The 18,666-nt window shown below is 41.7% G+C and overlaps 1 protein-coding gene across 28 annotated transcripts in view; it reads right to left on the reverse strand.

The window, feature by feature from the left end:
* CADPS (calcium dependent secretion activator) overlaps positions 1–18,666 on the reverse strand; it is a 478,503-nt gene that overhangs the window by 101,374 nt on the left and 358,463 nt on the right. For 8 of the 28 annotated variants that reach the window (XM_045051795.1, XM_045051797.1, XM_019823806.3 and 5 more), the window contains 5 exons: positions 17,847–17,910; positions 17,308–17,431; positions 4,640–4,732; positions 1,306–1,412; positions 261–269 (listed from right to left, as the gene is read on the reverse strand). In XM_045051795.1, coding sequence (XP_044907730.1) covers positions 261–269; positions 1,306–1,412; positions 4,640–4,732; positions 17,308–17,431; positions 17,847–17,910 — 397 coding nt within the window. Of the gene's footprint in view, positions 1–260; positions 270–1,305; positions 1,413–4,639; positions 4,733–14,015; positions 14,034–14,904; positions 14,974–17,307; positions 17,432–17,846; positions 17,911–18,666 lie in introns of all 28 variants that reach the window. The other 20 variants (XM_019823872.3, XM_019823865.3, XM_019823877.3 and 17 more) reach the window with 8 other exon arrangements.

An 18,666-nucleotide genomic window follows, 5' to 3' on the forward strand; every position in this document is an offset into this window, starting at 1 on the left:
AGGAGGCGCGTGTCGGGATGTAACTGCACTTGTTGTTAAGTATATCACTCGCTTCATGCACGCACAAGAGAACCCCCACATTTACCCTGCCGTCGAGGGCCATTTCACAAGCAGTCCACTGGAAGTTGCCGTTACATTCCTCGGGTCAGTGTTAGGAAGCAGGAGCACCCAGGAAAAATCCCAGTAGAAGACATGATACTTGGAAGGGCATGCACAGACTATGACAGCAGGTGGCTGGCTCATTCGGCTTAGTCACATACCTCTTTTCCCTGCCACGATCAGCCATGATTGAGTGGAACAGTAGAAAAACAGGGAGGAAATTTAAATATGCAATCAGGCATTAGTCGGGACGATTGGATTTATGGTGTATTATATATTATGTAACTATACTGTCAATTTTCCTGTATCATGGGAATGATCATTTTAAGTGCTTGAGAAATTGCTTTTATGGAGTGCCTTGGTTCCCCTCTTGCTGCAGAACTGAATGGAGAGGAAGAGCGAAAATTAGTGCAATTTTCAAAAAGGTTATTTTAAGAGCAATTTTAAATCTCGGTTTCTGAAACAGGAAGTGACAAAATAGTTTGACCATAATGGAATCCTGGGATCTTTTTTCTTTTGGAAGGTTTGGGTTGTATAAGTCCTTGCAGTTTTGGGATTTAGTTAGCCTTGAAATCCCTTAGTTTACAGTTATTATCAAAACGATCGTTTTGACAGTGGTTCGTAAAAGAAAAAGAAAAAGTAGGCTGTATTTATTCAGAGGTATGTTGGAGAATCGACAAGTTGAACAACACAGAATAATTTGCTTCCGTCACTGCATTTAGCAACCTAGGTCATCCGAGATTAACCAGTGAAGGCTCTCGTGCGAGCGGAGTAAGTTACAGAGATAAATTCAAAAACATGGCCTGCGATCCACACACCAAATAAAATAAATAAAAACAACAGTGGTGGCGACAACAACAACCACAAAAGACCAAAAAGTATCGTGTGTGTTCCCCGACGATAACCTTGTGCTGCTGGAATACATGTTATCTTTAAAATACACTCACCTCTTTTGCTTGTTGTTAGAAACATCTGAAAACTTAAAGCTGAAATGTGTAACATGTAGCCACTTTTTGTTTGTTTTAAGCGACCTTCCAAGGGCGTCTCCTTGCAAAACTTCCACTCGCCTTCTCTTTGCAAGGCCAGTTAAAAGAACATGTGTGTTTGTTAAGGCATCTCGTTGGTTTGAATTGCTGGGAGGATGGGGTCTGCGCTTTCCCACTAAGGGACACCCAGAGAAACAACTTCCCGCCCCAGCCTGCTCACCTCCGCGTGGTGCTCCTCATTCTGTTGGAGAACCTCAATGACTAGTTCAGCAAGACGGATTGTGTCTTCGAGCTTTTTGGCAGGAGTGATTAATCGGCCTACATTTTCTGTAGTACAAGAATTGGTGTTAAAATTCAGTGAGAGCTTCGGGCTAGTTTTGCGGCCATTAGAACTAGTGGATAAGACATTTCAAATCATCACCAATTTTTTTTTCTCTAAAGGTTCATGCAAATGTTCAGTGCCACGTAATTAGTAGTGAGCAGACCATAAAGCCATTTTGTTATTAACACCATCCTCATTATAATACGTATTAAGAAAAAGCAGTGCTCCAGCTGCAAATTTTCATAGTAAGGCTATATTAAGTTTATGACAGCCCATTTCCAATTGAGTGACATTTTGTACACACGTTCTTTAAAGACAGCATAAATGCACTATCTTCTATCACTCTCTAGACTGTGTTCGTGCTACCTGAGGCAGGACTCTGACCCCTGACTGCTGTGACATTTGTTTCCTGGATTTGTCCCTGAACGTTTGGTACTTCAGCTTTGTTTTTTATTACAGGTCTGCATGTTTAACAGGTATTGGAATGTTCATTTGGAACAAACAGAATCAAAGGTCTGGCTGTTTGAAGTTGTCCAGGGAGGAAACTGAAAGCTAATGGACATTCCTGAGCTATTAGGTAGAAGACAGGATAGAATCATTAAAAGGGCGTTGGGGGTAGAGGACTGGAGGAAGGGATGGTAGTCTGTGCCACTGGTTGGTGGGACTGAAATTTTATTTGGGGGGTGGGGGTGGGGGTGGCAACAATGTACTCAAAACTGGTTCTTTGTTGTTAGTTTTTATTATGTTAAAAGCATTGTGTTTTGATCTGACCCAAGACCAAAGGGAACCCTGGTTCAGGGTGAGTCTTTCCAAGAGCGGAGGCAGGAATGTTTGGTGATGTCACTATGTTACCAAAAATGAGAAACTTTTTTTCCTGGGGGAAATCTTTTTATTTAAAATGTAAAGATGTTCCTAGCCAATGAAATTGCTTGAAGTCAACCAGTCTGAACCCACAGGGGATCCTCTATTTCATGTTTAAACCTTCGAACTCTGAAGCCTCGGAGATGTTGGGAGCACACGGGGCGAAATGGCAGTAGGACCCGTTAGTGTGATTCCACAGCCAGGTTATATATGTGCACAAAAAGACTGCCAGAACTTGTTTTCATCCCCTCCTCTAAAGCAGATATATTTTGGCGTCAGGATTTTTCTAACTAGAGAAAATTACTTAAAACTTCACAGGAAGGTTTTCTTGTTGTTTGTGCTGTTGTTTGGCCGGGGGGCGGGGGGCGGGGGGCGCGGAGATGAAGTTTAAACAGGTGACTGCGAATTTACAAAAGAAATTTAAAAGGGCCGTCTCATTTTCCATTGTACGTTTGTCAGACAGGCAATGAACATCAGACGAGTAGTAATGTGGGATTTAATAATGAAAAACAAATTCAGTGAGCCACTGTATAAAGAGTATTTCAGCCAATGGGAATGAAGAATGGTAGATGGGGTTGGGGAAGACTGTCGAGGTCCTGGGAGTTTCAGTCCAACAAAGTCCCACGACTGGAGCGAAAGTGGGCTTTCTGGATTCAGGCCAATGGGACACTCCATGGTTTGTACCGCACACAGGTGGAAATGGCTGGGTAGGGTTAGGGCATGAGGGGGTAGCAGGGGACATAAGTGTGCAGATCAGGCAGGGAATATCTGACACTCAGGGTGAGGACATGTGAAGAGTTTAGGGTTGATAGCTCATCGCCTGGTCCAGAGCAATGACTGTATGGAGAGATAAAGAGTGACAAGGTTGATTTCTGTGCTTTGGGGGCACCAGGCCCGTTTATAATTTCATAAATGGGCTATCATAATTTCATCAGGAGACTTTCAGGCATTTCTACAAACATACTGTGTATATATGTTTGAGTAATATGTGTAGAATGAGGTATTTGCATTTTGATAGTAAATATGCATAAGCTACTATTTTTTATTAGTTGATATTCACATTTACACATCAATTTGCAAATTCCTCATCCTATGCTTATTACCCATTCGACACATACACCCACATACACACATCACACACTTACAGACATTTTCTAGTAACCAGACAAGCCTGCACATTAATACAAATCTGCAGGAAATCCCACTTGGGGCACATCTTTGAAATCTCTAGCTTTAAGAATAAAGAACATTGTCCTTTTGGGTGGAATACTCACCAAATCTAGGGGGAATTCTAGCTGTGCGTGACACATGATATAGACATGAAATAATTCCTACCAACATTTGTATGTACTTTTATTTAAAAAACTGCGAATGATTTTCATGTCTGGAGAAATCCAAGATGCTTAAGCTAGGACCACCTGATGATTTGTTTTAATATGCAGTACTCTTAGACTGACTACAATATATATTGATAGATACACATAAAGTGTATATGTGCATGCAGCCATTCTATAAGTGTGTGCACATGTACACAGATATGTGTATGCCTGATGTATATATACAAACAGTATGTTTAATAAAACCTTTTGCAATTTTACTTTAACAGGCAACCATTAACATAAGCAGGTTAAGGATCCTTTAATCTAGGATGCTTGATCTTCCAATTAACCCATGGAGCAGATTTTCATTTACTATTAATTAGCTGCAATTCCATTATCTGTAGATCAAGCCACTTTGCTGAGACAAGATACTATTTTCCTCTTCATTTGTGTAGCTAACTGACTAGCTAAATGGCAAAAATTGTACTGGAAACAACTTGTCTAAGATGTTGTCTTTAAAGAAAATATTGTGCAAAATCCTGTAGCACGTCCTCCCTCCCCCCTCCCCCAGCAGAGGTCAAGGAGAAATTTGTGCTTAAACGTGACTTTTTTTTTTTTTTTGTCACTTCCGCTGTCTTGAGATGTATTGCAACATTCCTATCTCCCAATCGTGTACCTGCTGGAGCACTGAGGAAAGGCAACTAGAACTACAATATACTTAGTAAACATTTCATACAACAGAATTGAAGCTCATAACATATAAAAAAAATCGTCATGCAAAATGTTATGCAACAATGTTATTTTGTGCTGACATTGAGGTTTGAAAATGTTGCATATGTCAGACATAGCTAGAGACAAAAAAAAAATGTGGACATTTGGAAATAAATGCTCTCTTTCGACTGTCTCAAAACCTACAGTGTCACACTCGAGAGCCGGAGCCGCACGCAGCTCAGTGTTCCGAACCGAAACAAAATTTCCAGAAGAAAAAAGAATGGAAAAGCAAACTAAGCTAGAAAGCTGCTGAGTACAATAACGGTAGAAGTTTACAGTACTTGGTTTTGGCCTAGGCATGCCTTTGAGCCTCTGAGATAGCATGCTGGTCTGCGTTTGGGAGGGTGGAGGAGGCCCAGGAGGCGCTGGGGGGGCTGCTCAGGTAGGTGAGGAGAGACAGTAAAAAAAGTAAAGAGACAAAGTGACTTTTTACAAAGGTGACAAGTAAGATGACAAACTCTGAAAAGAACAACCAAACAAGCAAATGTGATAAAACACAAATGGAGAGCTGCTCCTTTCTAGGAGTCACTGCAACGTTACAGAGGCGTGACATTGTGTGACAAGGGACGGGACTCTTACCAGCGTCACCAGCACCACCCTACCGAGACACTCAGAGGCTGAATGCAAATACTGGATGCCCTTATCCAGACGGATACACATGAATGATGGTGGCAGCATCATTGGCAGAGAGAAGATACACTTTTGTTCAATGAAGAACGCCTCTGTGTTAACAGCTGCTTCCTTTTTCCAACGATCAGACTTACGGGTTCACAGCTGGAAGATCTGGCTTCTCCCCTTCAACATGCTTCCTAACCTTCTTAGGCAACCTTACACCTTCTACTTAAACCTCCCTCTGCTTCAGTTTCCTCAGCTGCAGACTGCGAATGTTAATATCTTTCTTATGTACCTCGCAGGGATGATGCTGAGAGCAAATGAAACAATGCTGGACAGATCTCTGTAAAGCCTAAGGTGCCTACAAATGTTTATTGTTATCTCCGACACCGTGAGGAGGCAGGAATGAATTGCTCTACAAAAGCAGATGAAGGGCCATTATTAGTTCCAGTGAGGTAGGGAATATTCTTACTCCCTTTGTGGAATTTCAACATGTCAAAATCTGTCATTTTTTTGGGGGGGAGGGACGGAAATGTGTGGTATCTGATTGTTTCCAGCTCATTTAATTATTTTCAGTTTGGAATTCTCGTGGCTTTTATATTGTGGGTTGAATCATATATAAAAACTTGCCAGCTTATCAAATATGTTACTTGCTATTCCAAATGTTAGAATACTGTAATCAGCACTTGACCCATCTGTCATGTGGTTTACAATATCAGCACAGCAAGCATCCTATAACAATAGCCTCTCCTTCAATACAGGCACAGAGCACTGTCAGCTTTACAATTCTCTCTCTTTAATGAGTGTCTCATTAACCTTAGACCTGCTCCTTTTTAATAGTTCCTCATTTATAAAGCAATCTGCACGGTGAGGGGGACATACTCCATTGCCAAGTGCGCTTCTGGGTTTGCTTAAATTTTCAACTGGGAAAATGAATTTTACTTCAGGCTTATAGGAAATGTAATGCTAGCAACATTAATAAAAAACATGAGAAATAAGGATAAATAAGAATATTCTGGTGAAACCATCTATTAAAAGCAGAACTTGATGAGGTCTTTTGATCGTGGGACCACCTCGATGTTTTGAAGGCAGGACTAAAAAAAAAAATTATTTATCAGTCTCTCCTCTTATTTAAACCTTTTGTTTGCAAAAGATTGTGCATAAACAGATTTGGAAAAAATCAGTTTTGAATTAAAGCTATTTAAAGGAAGGCCACTGTGGATCCTTGCTTTAGGAAAAAGAAAAACCACTCCGTATTTTAAAGTTTTGTTAAAATCTTGTTTTCTACCTCCAGCTGTGCTGAAAGTTAGGTACGTTGCTGGTAACACACCCTCATGGCTCTTTCGATGAGTGTGTGTTACCTGAGTGTGTAACTTCTTACTCTTTTCCCCCAGGTAGCTGAACCTATGTAGAGAAATACCTGACCTGGTGGTTTATAAAACAATGAAATGTCCCTGGGCTGATCCATAACCCCCGAGGGAGCAGAGACACATTTCAGCTCAGTGGGTCTTGATGAGAATTCGTAAAGGGATTCCCTCTTGCCAAGTGCCTGTCCAGAATTCTGACAGTGAGGTTTGCCACCAGAGAAAAACAAGCTCCCTATTTTTTTTTTCCTCACAGAGCAAAACAAAAACATCATACCTTGGTTTCCAACTTCATTTACCCAATTACCATTGCTCATGTTTACACAATTAAATCTGCTTGGCTTCCAGAGAGAGAGTTAAATGTGACTGCAGAAAAACAAAAAGACAATTCCTCCACATGCTCAGCTAAGCCAAGGAAGAGAAGCATCCAGGAGAGAGAGACGCTCCAATTAGCCCTTAAATAACCTGACCATTTCTGCTTCCAGTGAACGCACTGCCAGTCCCTGAAATATCAAATGAGAGATGGATATGGTTGATGGAAAACCCACTTACTACCAAGTTCCAGCCTATTGATGTGTTGGTGCAGGTGCCAGTGGTAGTATTATGCTATCACTGGAAATAACTAGCGGGTAGCAGTTTGCTATGATTTGGGAGCTGGGGAGACCAGAGCTAGTGTAGGAACAGAATAAGCAGATAGACACGTCCTGCTTTCCAGAGGACCCTGCCTCTCTAAAATGATCGCTCCATGGACCATACATTGAACGCACGTTCACAAGTCCACATGATTTCTTCAGTGACGCTATCCATTAAATACGTTTCATGTCTTACATCTTCATCACTCCCTTTCAGAAGATTTCGTCGCTAGCACAGCTTGAAGTACATGGTGGTAAAGAGGTGGGTGAATCATGCATCATTTCCTCTACTCTTTTCATTGTAGCCATTTTGCCTCTCCCCTGTAAGGACAGGATGGCGTGGCCAGTCCATTCTACCTCCAAAGTATCTCCTGATTTTATCTCCCACTGTATAACGTCATGTGCCCACACTCTTGCCAAGGGGATCGACATGCAATTCACCTCATCCTCTCTACCTCAACTGTCGCCAAAGACTGCCAGCCTGCCTTCAGCACCTCTCCTCCTCTGAAGTTCATTGTCCATGCGGCAGCCAGAGTGACCTCATAAAGCATGTATCTGAGCCTGTCCTACTCCTGCTCAGAAGCCTTTATGCGATTCCATCATAACAAGAGTTATACTTTCATGTGTCATAACAAAGAGAGTGCCTGCCTTCATAACAAAGGTCCACCTCCTTTATTGGTACCTCTACTGAGCACATACGGCCCTTAAAAATAGCAAATTATATTCAACATCAGTCTCTCCCTATCCCATTGAATTCTGTATTTCTAGGGGCTAAAGCAGTGCCTAACCCAGGGCAGGTCCTCAAATATTGCTGGAAGGAAATCTTCAGTGGATTCTGCCCAATGCAGCGCTGTCATGGAAGAACAAAGATTCTGTAGTTGCAAATGCATATAAACTATACAGTAACTCTATCTCTTACCAAAAGCCTCTGGTTACTTAACAAATATACTAAACTGAATTGCTGAATAGTAAGCATCATAACTGAAACTTCCAAATCAGAGAACAACTTCAGATGTCTTGATGCAATTAAAAATGATTTAAGATAATTTAACGTAATTTTTACCTAAATTACGTTGTATCAATAAAGAAGAAATAATGCTATTATAATATGTTTCTTCTCCAACTTGGTATCTTTGTACCCCAAATCAGTCTTTGTCCTTAAGACTGGACAGTTGTCGGGGCGCCTGGGTGGCGCAGTCGGTTAAGCGTCCGACTTCAGCCAGGTCACGATCTCTCGGTCCGGGAGTTCGGGCCCCGCATCGGGCTCTGGGCTGATGGCTCGGAGCCTGGAGCCTGCTTCCGATTCTGTGTCTCCCTCTCTCTCTGCCCCTCCCCCGTTCATGCTCTGTCTCTCTCTGTCCCCCCAAAAATAAATAAACGTTGAAAAAAAAATTAAAAAAAAAAAGACTGGACAGTTGCACCTAAGAAAAATGAACTGAATTCTGGATAGACACAGTAGTGGACATCTGTTACTCTGTTATGTACAGTAAACTTCCTCAGGAGAACTGCCTCTTTACTCCACATGGTTCTGACGGGAATGTCCAGTAATGTCCTACAAAGGAAGTCATGTGACCCAAGCCAGGCCAACCACAGCACCCCACACCATCCTGGGCAATAGGACTGGCTGAGAGATGAACATGTCACTCAAGCTGGGCCAATGAGGCCCTTCTCTGGAATGTCAGACAATTGCCTGGAAAGGCAAATTCTTTTTCCTCTAGGGTCATTCACTAGGATAAAAAAAACTGGTGCTATCTATAACCACGCTGGTCTCAACCCCTTCTATTGTGACTCCCACTCACATTGAAGAAGTCTGTCAGCAGTCGGAGAGATCAAAACACACTAAAATTTTTTACTCCTGAGTCCAGGCATTTCTTAGCTATGTGGGGCAAGAATTCCCTTTTCTGACTCAAGCTTTTTGAGTTTTTTACTTTTGTTGTGTGTGTGTGTGCATGTGCGTGTGTGTGTCACTTACTATAGCAAGAACCCTGATTCAATAGTACTATTAAATATTCATGCAGTCCCCAAATAAGCCTTTATGTACATGATCACAAGCTCACTGGGGCAGGATGTTGGGCATCTGAAAAGATGATCAACAGAAGTAAACACTTCAACAAAGACAGGGAATACTCCAGACAGTTCTTCCTGGGGAACCAGCCCTTGACTTCCTGGACATCTCTTCCTGGGAATGCATCAAAGACCCTGGCTTAGGTAAAATCTCCGTGTGCTGTATTCCTGCAACAGTGCCTTACGTTTCCCTGTACCATAGTCAGCAGAATGGAATTACTTGTTATATGCCTGTGTTCTCTACCTTATCATAGGCTTCCAGCTAGGGACCATGACTGCTTTTGCTCATTGCTCGGGTGCCTGGCAGAGCTCCTGGAACTTACTGAGTCGTTAACAAATGTATGTAGAGCTATACTGCAATGTTTTATTTTGACATTTATGATAAAAGGATATCTTGACATTTATGATAAATCAGCTGCCCCCTAGATTCCACTGACATCCCAATCCCAATCCCCTGATCAGCAGCTTCAGCATCAAGTAGGAGCTTGTTCAAAATGCAGATTTCCAGGTCCCACCAGAGACCTACCAAGTTGGAACCTACATTTCAACAAGATCTTCAGGGAATACTGAAGTTTGAGAAGCACTGTTTTATATCCCATTTCTGAAATCAAATAATGTGTCTACACTACACATTTGGATTTAGAAGTTTCCTTTTAAATAAAATACACAAAGAATGACAGCTAATATCTATAATGAATATCTACTATGTGCCAGGAAGTGTGCTAAATGCTTTATTTAGGATATGTGTTTTGATCTTTCCAACAGCCCTCTGGGGGGAGGAACCATCATCAGCCTCTTTTGTAGAAAATAAAAATGAGGGGCGCCTGGGTGGTTCAGTCGGTTGAGCGTCCGACTTCCTCTCAGATCATGATCTCGCGGCTTGTTAGTTCGAGCTCCACGTCAGGCTCTGTGCTGACAGCTCAGAGCCTGGAGCCTGCTTCTGATTCTGTCTCCCTCTCTCTCTGCTCCTCCCCTCTTCACTCGCTCTCTCTCTTTCTCTCAAAAATGAATAAACATTAAAAAAATTTTTTAAAGAAAATAAAAATGAAGCCTAAAGAGATTAAAAAACCCATCGGAACCAAAATTGTGGTTTAACTTTTTGGTGTAACAAATCCTGAGTGCTCAGGCTGGTTCTGAAGTAGTGTTTTTTTTGGAGCTGTACATAAAAGAATGCTGGACAGCATCAGCTGTCATGTTGAAAACTCGGGCCACTAGGAGCACTTCAAGTGGCTCAGCCCGTTAAGCAATCAACTCTTGCTTTTAGCTCAGGTCGTGACTCACCATTTGTGAGTTTGAGCCCCACATCAGGGTCTGTGCTGGTGGCGTGGGGCCTGCTTGGGATTTTCTCTCTCCCTCTCTCTCTGCCCCTCCCCTGCTCTCTCTGTCTCTGTCTCCCTCTCAAAATAAATGAATAAACTTAAAAAAAAACTCAGGCCACTTAATGGATTGTGGGTGGGGCCATTATCTCTTGGCTGACAGATAAAACAGCCCAGGGGTGGGGTGGGGGCTCCTGAATATGTACAGGACCTTGGACCTATAGGAAGTTTGACTGGAGATAGGAAAAGATACAGAATCTCAACCCTACAGAATCTGCTTGGCAATCCTTTGGATGCATTTGGCCTGCTCTAGCAGGTTTCTGTCAGTTGCAGACAAAAACAAGTCCTCATTTCTTTGGCAATCTTAGGGCATCTCAACTGCCCTCAGGAAGACTTCCCAATGAAAGGAAGTGGGCAATGATCTAATCCCAGAAAGGGGTCCTCTTGTTTTTTGTTCGTTTGTGTGTGTTTTGTGGTCTTCCTGGATCAAAAGTTGTAGATACTTTTGAACTTGGCCACTGAATGAATGGAGACTGTCCCAGTTGAAAGGGCTGCATGGTAGAAAAAACAAAAAGGGATGCTGTTTGAATTTAGAAAGATCTGAGTTCAATTCCTGCTTGAGAACGTCATTTATCCTCTCTGAATCCATAAAAGGGGTAATAATAAAGCCTTATTTATAGGACTAAGGGACAGACTGAATTATCTATCTATCATCTATCTATCTAATTTTATAAATCCTTGGCATATTTGCAGGAAAAATTGTTTTATTTCGAGTTCCAGTAGAATCCTTATGATGCTCAGAAAATTATGCAAGTATTTAGCCAAGAACTGAGGCAAAACACCAATAGTAGTGTAGACTTTCTCAGAGCTTGCTGGGTTCAGAATGTGTGACGGTTTAAACGAAATGTATTTAAAATGATAGAATTCATTTGCAGGAGTCACAGCTTTTCTTTTATAGAGTAGCAGCCTTTTACATGTTTTTTTTTTTAAGATACTGTAATTAAATAGCACATTTAATTTCTAATAATGCCACCAGACAGAAAGCATAAGCCCACCGAAATGCCATGTGCAGAGTCCCGTAGCCTACCGAGGCACAGCCTGACTGAAGGACTCTGTACCTGTCCACCCCAGTTTACACAGGTGACACCAGCTGTGCCCAGCCACCTCTGTTGGTTGGCTTTGCAAATCTGCGTGTTTGTGCTTTTTCCCCTCTCGGGAGCCTGAAGAGGGAGGGGAAGGATAAGAAAAAAGATTTAAAGATCAGGAAGGAAACAATTACAGCGATGATTGTGATTTAGGTCTGTTTTGCCTAGAAGAGGCCTTGGACATACCAAGCTTCAAACCCATCTCTGCTTTGACCTTAACTCTTCTTATTTTTATTTTTATTTTTTTAACGTTTATTTATTTTTGAGACAGAGAGAGACAGAGCATGAACGAGGGAGGGTCAGAGAGAGAGGGAGACACAGAATCTGAAACAGGCTCCAGGCTCTGAGCCGTCAGCACACAGCCCGACGCGGGACTCAAACTCACGGACCGCGAGATCATAACCTGAGCCGAAGTCGGCCGCTTAACCGACTGAGCCACCCAGGCGCCCCAAGACCTTAACTCTTTTTAGGTCTCGTTTTATTCTCTTGCTGCTACCCAGTCCTTTCCACCCATCACTGTATGGGCAGTATGATTTTTACGGAGTTCAAATTGCCAAGCTGCCCCCCTTGCTTAAAAAGCTTTCACCTTTGGAAGTGAGAGCTGTGGATCTTGTCCCTTGAAAAACCCATATACATATAAATGTTGGCATAGATTCCAGGTTAGGAACCTCTGGACCATGAGATACAGTCTGAACTCTATTACTAAGATGGTGCCTCCTGCCTACATTGCAACTTTCACCCATTACTGCTATGATTTCACCTTGCTTAGCAATCACACTGAATTACACAACATTTAAGAGTGTGACGTCTGGCCTCAGATTCTGGCTGTATCACTGACAGGTGACAACAGGTGTGTTATCTAACCTGTGTTTCAGATTGCTCATCTCCAAAATGGGAATGATAGGAGGATCTCCTTCATAAGGGGGTTTTGAAGATTAAATGAATGAATACATAAAAAAGCACTTATGGTCATACCTGGCACATAATACACATGGAATAAGGATTAGCTACTTTTTTTTTTTTCAACGTTTATTTATTTTTGGGACAGAGAGAGACAGAGCATGAACGGGGGAGGGGCAGAGAGAGAAGGAGACACAGAATCAGAAACAGGCTCCAGGCTCTGAGCCATCAGCCCAGAGCCCGACGCGGGGCTCGAACTCACGGACCGCGAGATCGTGACCTGGCTGAAGTCGGACGCTTAACCAACTGCGCCACCCAGGCACCCCATCTACTTTTTTAAGGATTAGCTATTTTTATTAGCTGTTCGGTTTCACGCATTTGCACATATTATTCCCTCTATCTAGGATGCCTGTCCACTTGCCAATGCCAGCTTCCTTTCACCGATTCTACTTGAGTTTTCAGGATGTATTCAAGCTCACCACCCTCGTGAGAACTTCCATGGTTTTCTGATAATGCGCTCTTGCACGTCACTCTGTTACTTGGTGTTGCTGTGTACTGAGTTTGTAATTTCCACTTATACGCCCATTTGCACATATGCTCCGTAAGGTTAGCAGATACGTCCCTCTTGTTTACTAGGCCCTGGCTTTCACAACTGTACCTGGCATGTGGTAGGCTCCCACTAAGCACTTGTGGAATGAATGGATGAATGAATGAATGAATGAATGAATGGATGGATGAATACTTTCTCTTTCAGGGAGAGAAAGGCTCATGTGTCTTGAACACAGGTTTGTGAATCTTCAAAGACCTATTGCCAGTGCGGGGCTTGGCACGTGCACAAAACCGCTTTCTGAGTTGATCTGAGATCCAATCAACTTAGATTCAATGAAATATGTGTAGTGTTGATTGCATGATCATTACCTTTTGAGGATTTTTTCGACTTAAGAACAATGATCAAATATAAAATAAATAAATATAAAAAAAGAGATGAGCTTTATTTATTAAAAAGTCTTAAGTTAAAGCTTTCCTCAAAATACGCTCAGATGTTTGGGGACCAAACAAGACAAAAATCTCCAAAGCCAGAGAACTTGCTAAGACCTGTCCTCCCACGACCCTTCCAGCAACAACCCCCGCTCAGCCACCCTCTGCACACATCCTGTCTCACCACACGATACATACAAGAACAACACGGACACAACTCCTCTCCGTCTTGGCTGATAAACATGCATCAAAGAACACAAACTTCTCAATAGGGAAGGGAACAGAAAAAAGAAATGAAAAACAAAGAGGAAGAGTAGTTTGGTTCAGTAACGTATTTTTTTAAGCACGTGAGGCCAAATCACTGAAATCCTGAAACCGAAGATGAAATGGAGCTCCGCAGCTAACCAGAGTTCTGTTCCTTCAAAGCTTATGCCTTTACGGAAACTCTGCTCTACAGAGGTCAACATCTAATGTGCAAGAGATATAGTTAGACAGCACAAATTAACTCCTTAAGTATCATCGCAACTCCACATCGGTCTTTGGGAGTTCATACGTTAAGGAGCTCTTAAAAAACAAAAACAAAAACAGAAACTCAATAATAACTCCACAGTCCTGACAGTTTATAATGCATATACAGTTGGTTCACCTGCATCCTTTTGATTCTCTATTTGAAAGAGAGAGCACAACAAGGAGAGAAGAGAGAGAGAAACAAGAACACATATGCAGGATTAATGAGCAAATGGACCAAAATGCCCCCCACTTGTGTGTGATACATGATATTGGAAGGAAAAGGTTGCCCTTGGGTTCCCACCGCCCCGAAGTGTGGGGGCCAGCAAAAAAAGGCTCCTTCACAGAGGTGGAAAATGCTGCACAAATAGAAAATTAGTAAAATTAAGTTTAATGTGAAATCAAGCTATGAAACATACACGAACTCTCCAAGTGACAATTAAGTCAAATGTTCTAGCCAGAGCTTAGAGGACAGGGACAAGTCAAAATCTCCCGAGAGAATAAGGAAAAGCTTCCCAGCTTGAGAGAGAACAGACAGGAGGCATACAAGATCTAATTTTTACACAGGATGGACCACCTTGTGTGATCTTATACCCGTAATAGTTTCACATCTTCAACATGGAAAGGAAGGCATGATTTTGCCTCAGCTATCCCTTTTCTGACACCTAACGCATTGTTCCCGGCCTAGCGGCTACCTTTTGATTGTGTACCAGTGACAAGCACTTTACAAATTGGGGTTACACACAAGCAAAGTAAAAATGCATTCAGGTCACAGACAGAGAATAACTGAAAAACTTACGGACAAATCTGAGTTTATCACAAACAAATGGCTTAATTGTCTAACCTGTTTGAGGCTGATAAAAAGTGACTGAACTTCTCACACTGGGTTTCACAGACAGAATCAACAGACAAGCCAATGCTAAAAAACTTGAAGCAAGGAGAGTGAGTTGGTTTGGATCTGGATTTTCTTGAAATAATGAAAACGGAAAGAGTGAAGACAGCATGGCGAGGAGGCGGTAGGTACTCACGAATGGTTAAATCCATCACTTGGGAGGCCAAGCAGAAGACAGGATGCTCATACATTTCTCTCTTTTTCCCTATAAAAGAGGATTTGGGCATGCAAGAGGCTTAGGTCAGAGGTAAAGAGGTTAAAGGTCATAGGTTAGAGGAATACGTTACATTAGCTCAAAGGAAAATAGCCACAGAGTATTTTGGGATAAACACGGGATAAAAGAAAAAAGGAGTTTCAAAATTGGAGATCTACTGGATTAACCATTCAGCATGCCGTGAGTCACGAGAGAGATTGTGACCATGATTTTACACGTCTCTTTAGAATTGTTGGCAAGAGTACAATGACCAAAAACATCATGAGTAAAGGGAAACAGAATTTCATTGATTTAAGGCTCCAAGATACTAAGGATTTCAGACTTTAGTATCTAAGGCTCTTGAGGTATTTCTTCATAAACATAGTCTCCAGCGATATCACTATAACTTCATTCCCAAATTCTCAGGGGACTAAGCTGTGGCTCAAATGTAAAAACGTAAGATTTCTTTTCTGAGCATAGGATCAGAACCTCGTAAAAGAAAGTTGTTTGGTAGTAGCATCTCCAAAGCTGCAATGTCTCAACCTACGGTGGACTATGTTCATGAAAGAAAACCTGATACATGCAGCCAGAGGATGTTGGGTTGTCTGAATTAACAATCCCAGCATGCTTTGAAATTGGTGTCACAGCCACTTTTGCAGAGGTAATGTCAAAAAGTGGCTGAGCCAATCACGGACAAGGAAGGAGAGAAGCGGAAGAGAGCAGGTAGTGTGGAATGAGGTACTTCTCTGAAAAGAGAGTTGGAAAAAAAAGATTGGTTTCTTCAAAGAATCCCCAGACCTAAAAGTCACAGTGCAAAAGATAATTAACACAACCAAGAAGAATTGAGGCACAAAAGGAAATTACAGATCAGCTGATCTACTTTGGAAATGAATGCATTTTTACTTACAGATCTTAAAGTTTGTTTTTGGATATATTTATCTGAAAGAAGAGAGCAGATCTTACCGAAAGACTAGTAATAACTAGACCAAGGCCTACGAGGCAGCAGCCATGGCGACCGGACGTTTCTTGATCCCATCCCATCTCTGGCCTTGCCTAGAATTATTAGGTACCTGGTTGACTTTACCAAATACAACCAATCATTATGTCCTGGGAAGGTAAATGCTAGAACAATTATTTGCTAATATAGCCCTTTAATGATCTTCTTGTTCCTCTATTTTTGTCACTCATTACCAAGTCAAGAGTTGATAAACATCCTTTTAGTGCCCAATTCTTAAGTGTTTCTCCCTGGGTGCATAGCAATGAATTCATTACCACTGGTACACAATTTGCATTGTCAGACAGACAAAATTGAGAGAGGGAGGACATGTAATGTACAGAACACTGCGGTTTGACATGACCTTAACCTAATTCTCTAAGGAAACAAGGACTTCGGCAGGGTAAGTGATAGGGTTTTGGTGGTTGATTAGGTCTTTTTTTTTTCCCCCAGTCAAGTCCTGAAGGCAGACAATGGGCATTTGCTGGTTTTAGTCAGGTGTTTCACATGGGAGAGAACATCAGATTCCAGAATGCGGACACACTGAGTTTTGCACACAGAACTTCCACATTTATACACTTACACCACTGGTCAAGTTGGGTGTGGTTTTCAAATCACCCTATAGCAGCCAACAGGGTAACAATGAAAAGTGATTAATACCTTTGCAAATGAATAGGTCCCAAAGAACCATATCTTCTCAAGTAGAGTTTACTCAAAGTGCCTTTTGGGTGATTACTTGGTCATCAGTGCCTGCTTCCCTAAAACTTGAGAGGGCAGTGGTAACAACCATCCTAGGTCTGGAGCAACAAGAAGGAATGAGATCTAAAGCAAACCAGGAGCCATCAGAGACAGCTGGACACCAACCTGCCATCAGGTTTGAAAATGTTACCCAAAGACAAGATATTCTCAAGGGGCAAGAAAGAGTAAGCAAAAATCTTGATGTTGTTTTGTTCAATGCTCGTTTTACCTCCAAGGCTGTCAACAATGGACAACAAAGTGCTTTGTTTTCCTCTATTTAAAGAAGGTAGCAGTCCCACAGAACCTCTTCTTAGGAAAACATTACTCACAGAGCAAAGTTAATGCCGACACAGACTCTCAAAAGGACCTTCGTTATCTGATAACATCCTATATTCATATTCTTCCCCTCAAAAGACTGCTGCCTGAGCCCCTGTTCTTAATTCATTTATTTGGCCGCAGCCAAGGAAGCTTTCATATTTCAAGTGCTTTCAGGTTTCAATTTAACATATTCAGATGGACCACTGTTTTCTGGTGCCCATTAGAAAAGACGGACTCTTCCCCAGGGAGGCATACCAAAATTTAAAGAAGTAACTGGGGGCAGAAGGGAGCCTTACCTTCGATTTTAGCATATTCTGAGAGCCGGGAGTAGTTGACTAAAGCAGCCTGCTCTAGACATTTCCGGATGACTGTTTTTACCTCCTCTTGTGGTACGGGGGTAACAATATCTTTCATCAAAACCTTTAGGTGGGAAAATAAAAGATTATTAAGATGGTTCAACCAGATGTGTTACTCATTTATGTTTCTTAAAGAGCTCAAGTTTAAAACGAGCTGTGAATGCCTCCTTGTGACTTAATACTGATTGAGAGCCATCACTAAACAGAACACACAGAGTTGTAATGCACAGTTAGGATGGCAAAACCCATCTATGAATCAAGGAAGGGCCAGGAACATATCTTCAATATATGCTAACTATTTGGGAGTCTGGAGATAAAATATCTAGAATTTTGGCAGTTTCCCCACGTTTATTCTGGTATTTGATGAATGGTAAGTGAAGCCTTGAAAAATGACAAACTAGGTCATTCAGCCATAATATTTCATTACAATCATGTTCATGTCTATATATATGTAATCTGTCTTTTACTTCCATTCTTACCCTTTCCAAGAGTGATAGAGTAGCTTTTAAAGCCCCTTCAGGTCGACCGAATGGAAAGCAATACCTAAAAAACAGAGAACATTCTTCAGGTCGCCCAAATACATTACATTTCAGCATGAAGTATGCTGCAGTTTGATTCCTACAGCAACTCTTTCTGAGGAACAGAAAATGCTTTTTATTTTGTCACGTTGTGTTATGTTAATCTGAATTCACACCATATATGTGTGTATATAATGTATATATGTGTATGTGTGAATAATGACTAAAGAGGGACTCTGCAAGTGTCTGCAGCAGAAAAGAATATTTAGAGTGATGGCATAAGGCTCTGTTTAGATTTCTATTGTGAAGGAAAACCATTTGTTAGCTCACATGTGACCTTATATATTATTATAGAGACCAGGAGAAAAAAAAATTAGTTAAGACAGGCTAAAATCCTAACATATTTACTCAAATCTCCAAAGGCTTTACTAGAGGAAATGAAGGAGTGTATTTTGAGCAAATTCATGCTTTTGCTAGATGTACTTCTTTGACTGCAGTTTTTAATTGTCATGGGGTCTTTTGTTACTGGCAATACATCTTGCATATAGCGAATAATCAATAAAAATTTATCCCAGAGGATTTTGATGGCACAGAAAGAGCTAGGTCCTGTACTCCTAAGAGTTCCATTGACTATTTGGGGCTGTCACAGGCCTTTTGAGCCACTGTTCCTCATGGTACCAAGGGACCAGCAGAAGCTACTTAAATTCAAACTATCTCTGGGGCGCCTGGGTGGCGCAGTCGGTTAAGCGTCCGACTTCAGCCAGGTCACGATCTCGCGGTC

This window comes from Felis catus, chromosome A2, assembly GCF_018350175.1.
Source record: "Felis catus isolate Fca126 chromosome A2, F.catus_Fca126_mat1.0, whole genome shotgun sequence".
In the NCBI taxonomy this organism is placed as follows: domain Eukaryota; kingdom Metazoa; phylum Chordata; class Mammalia; order Carnivora; family Felidae; genus Felis; species Felis catus.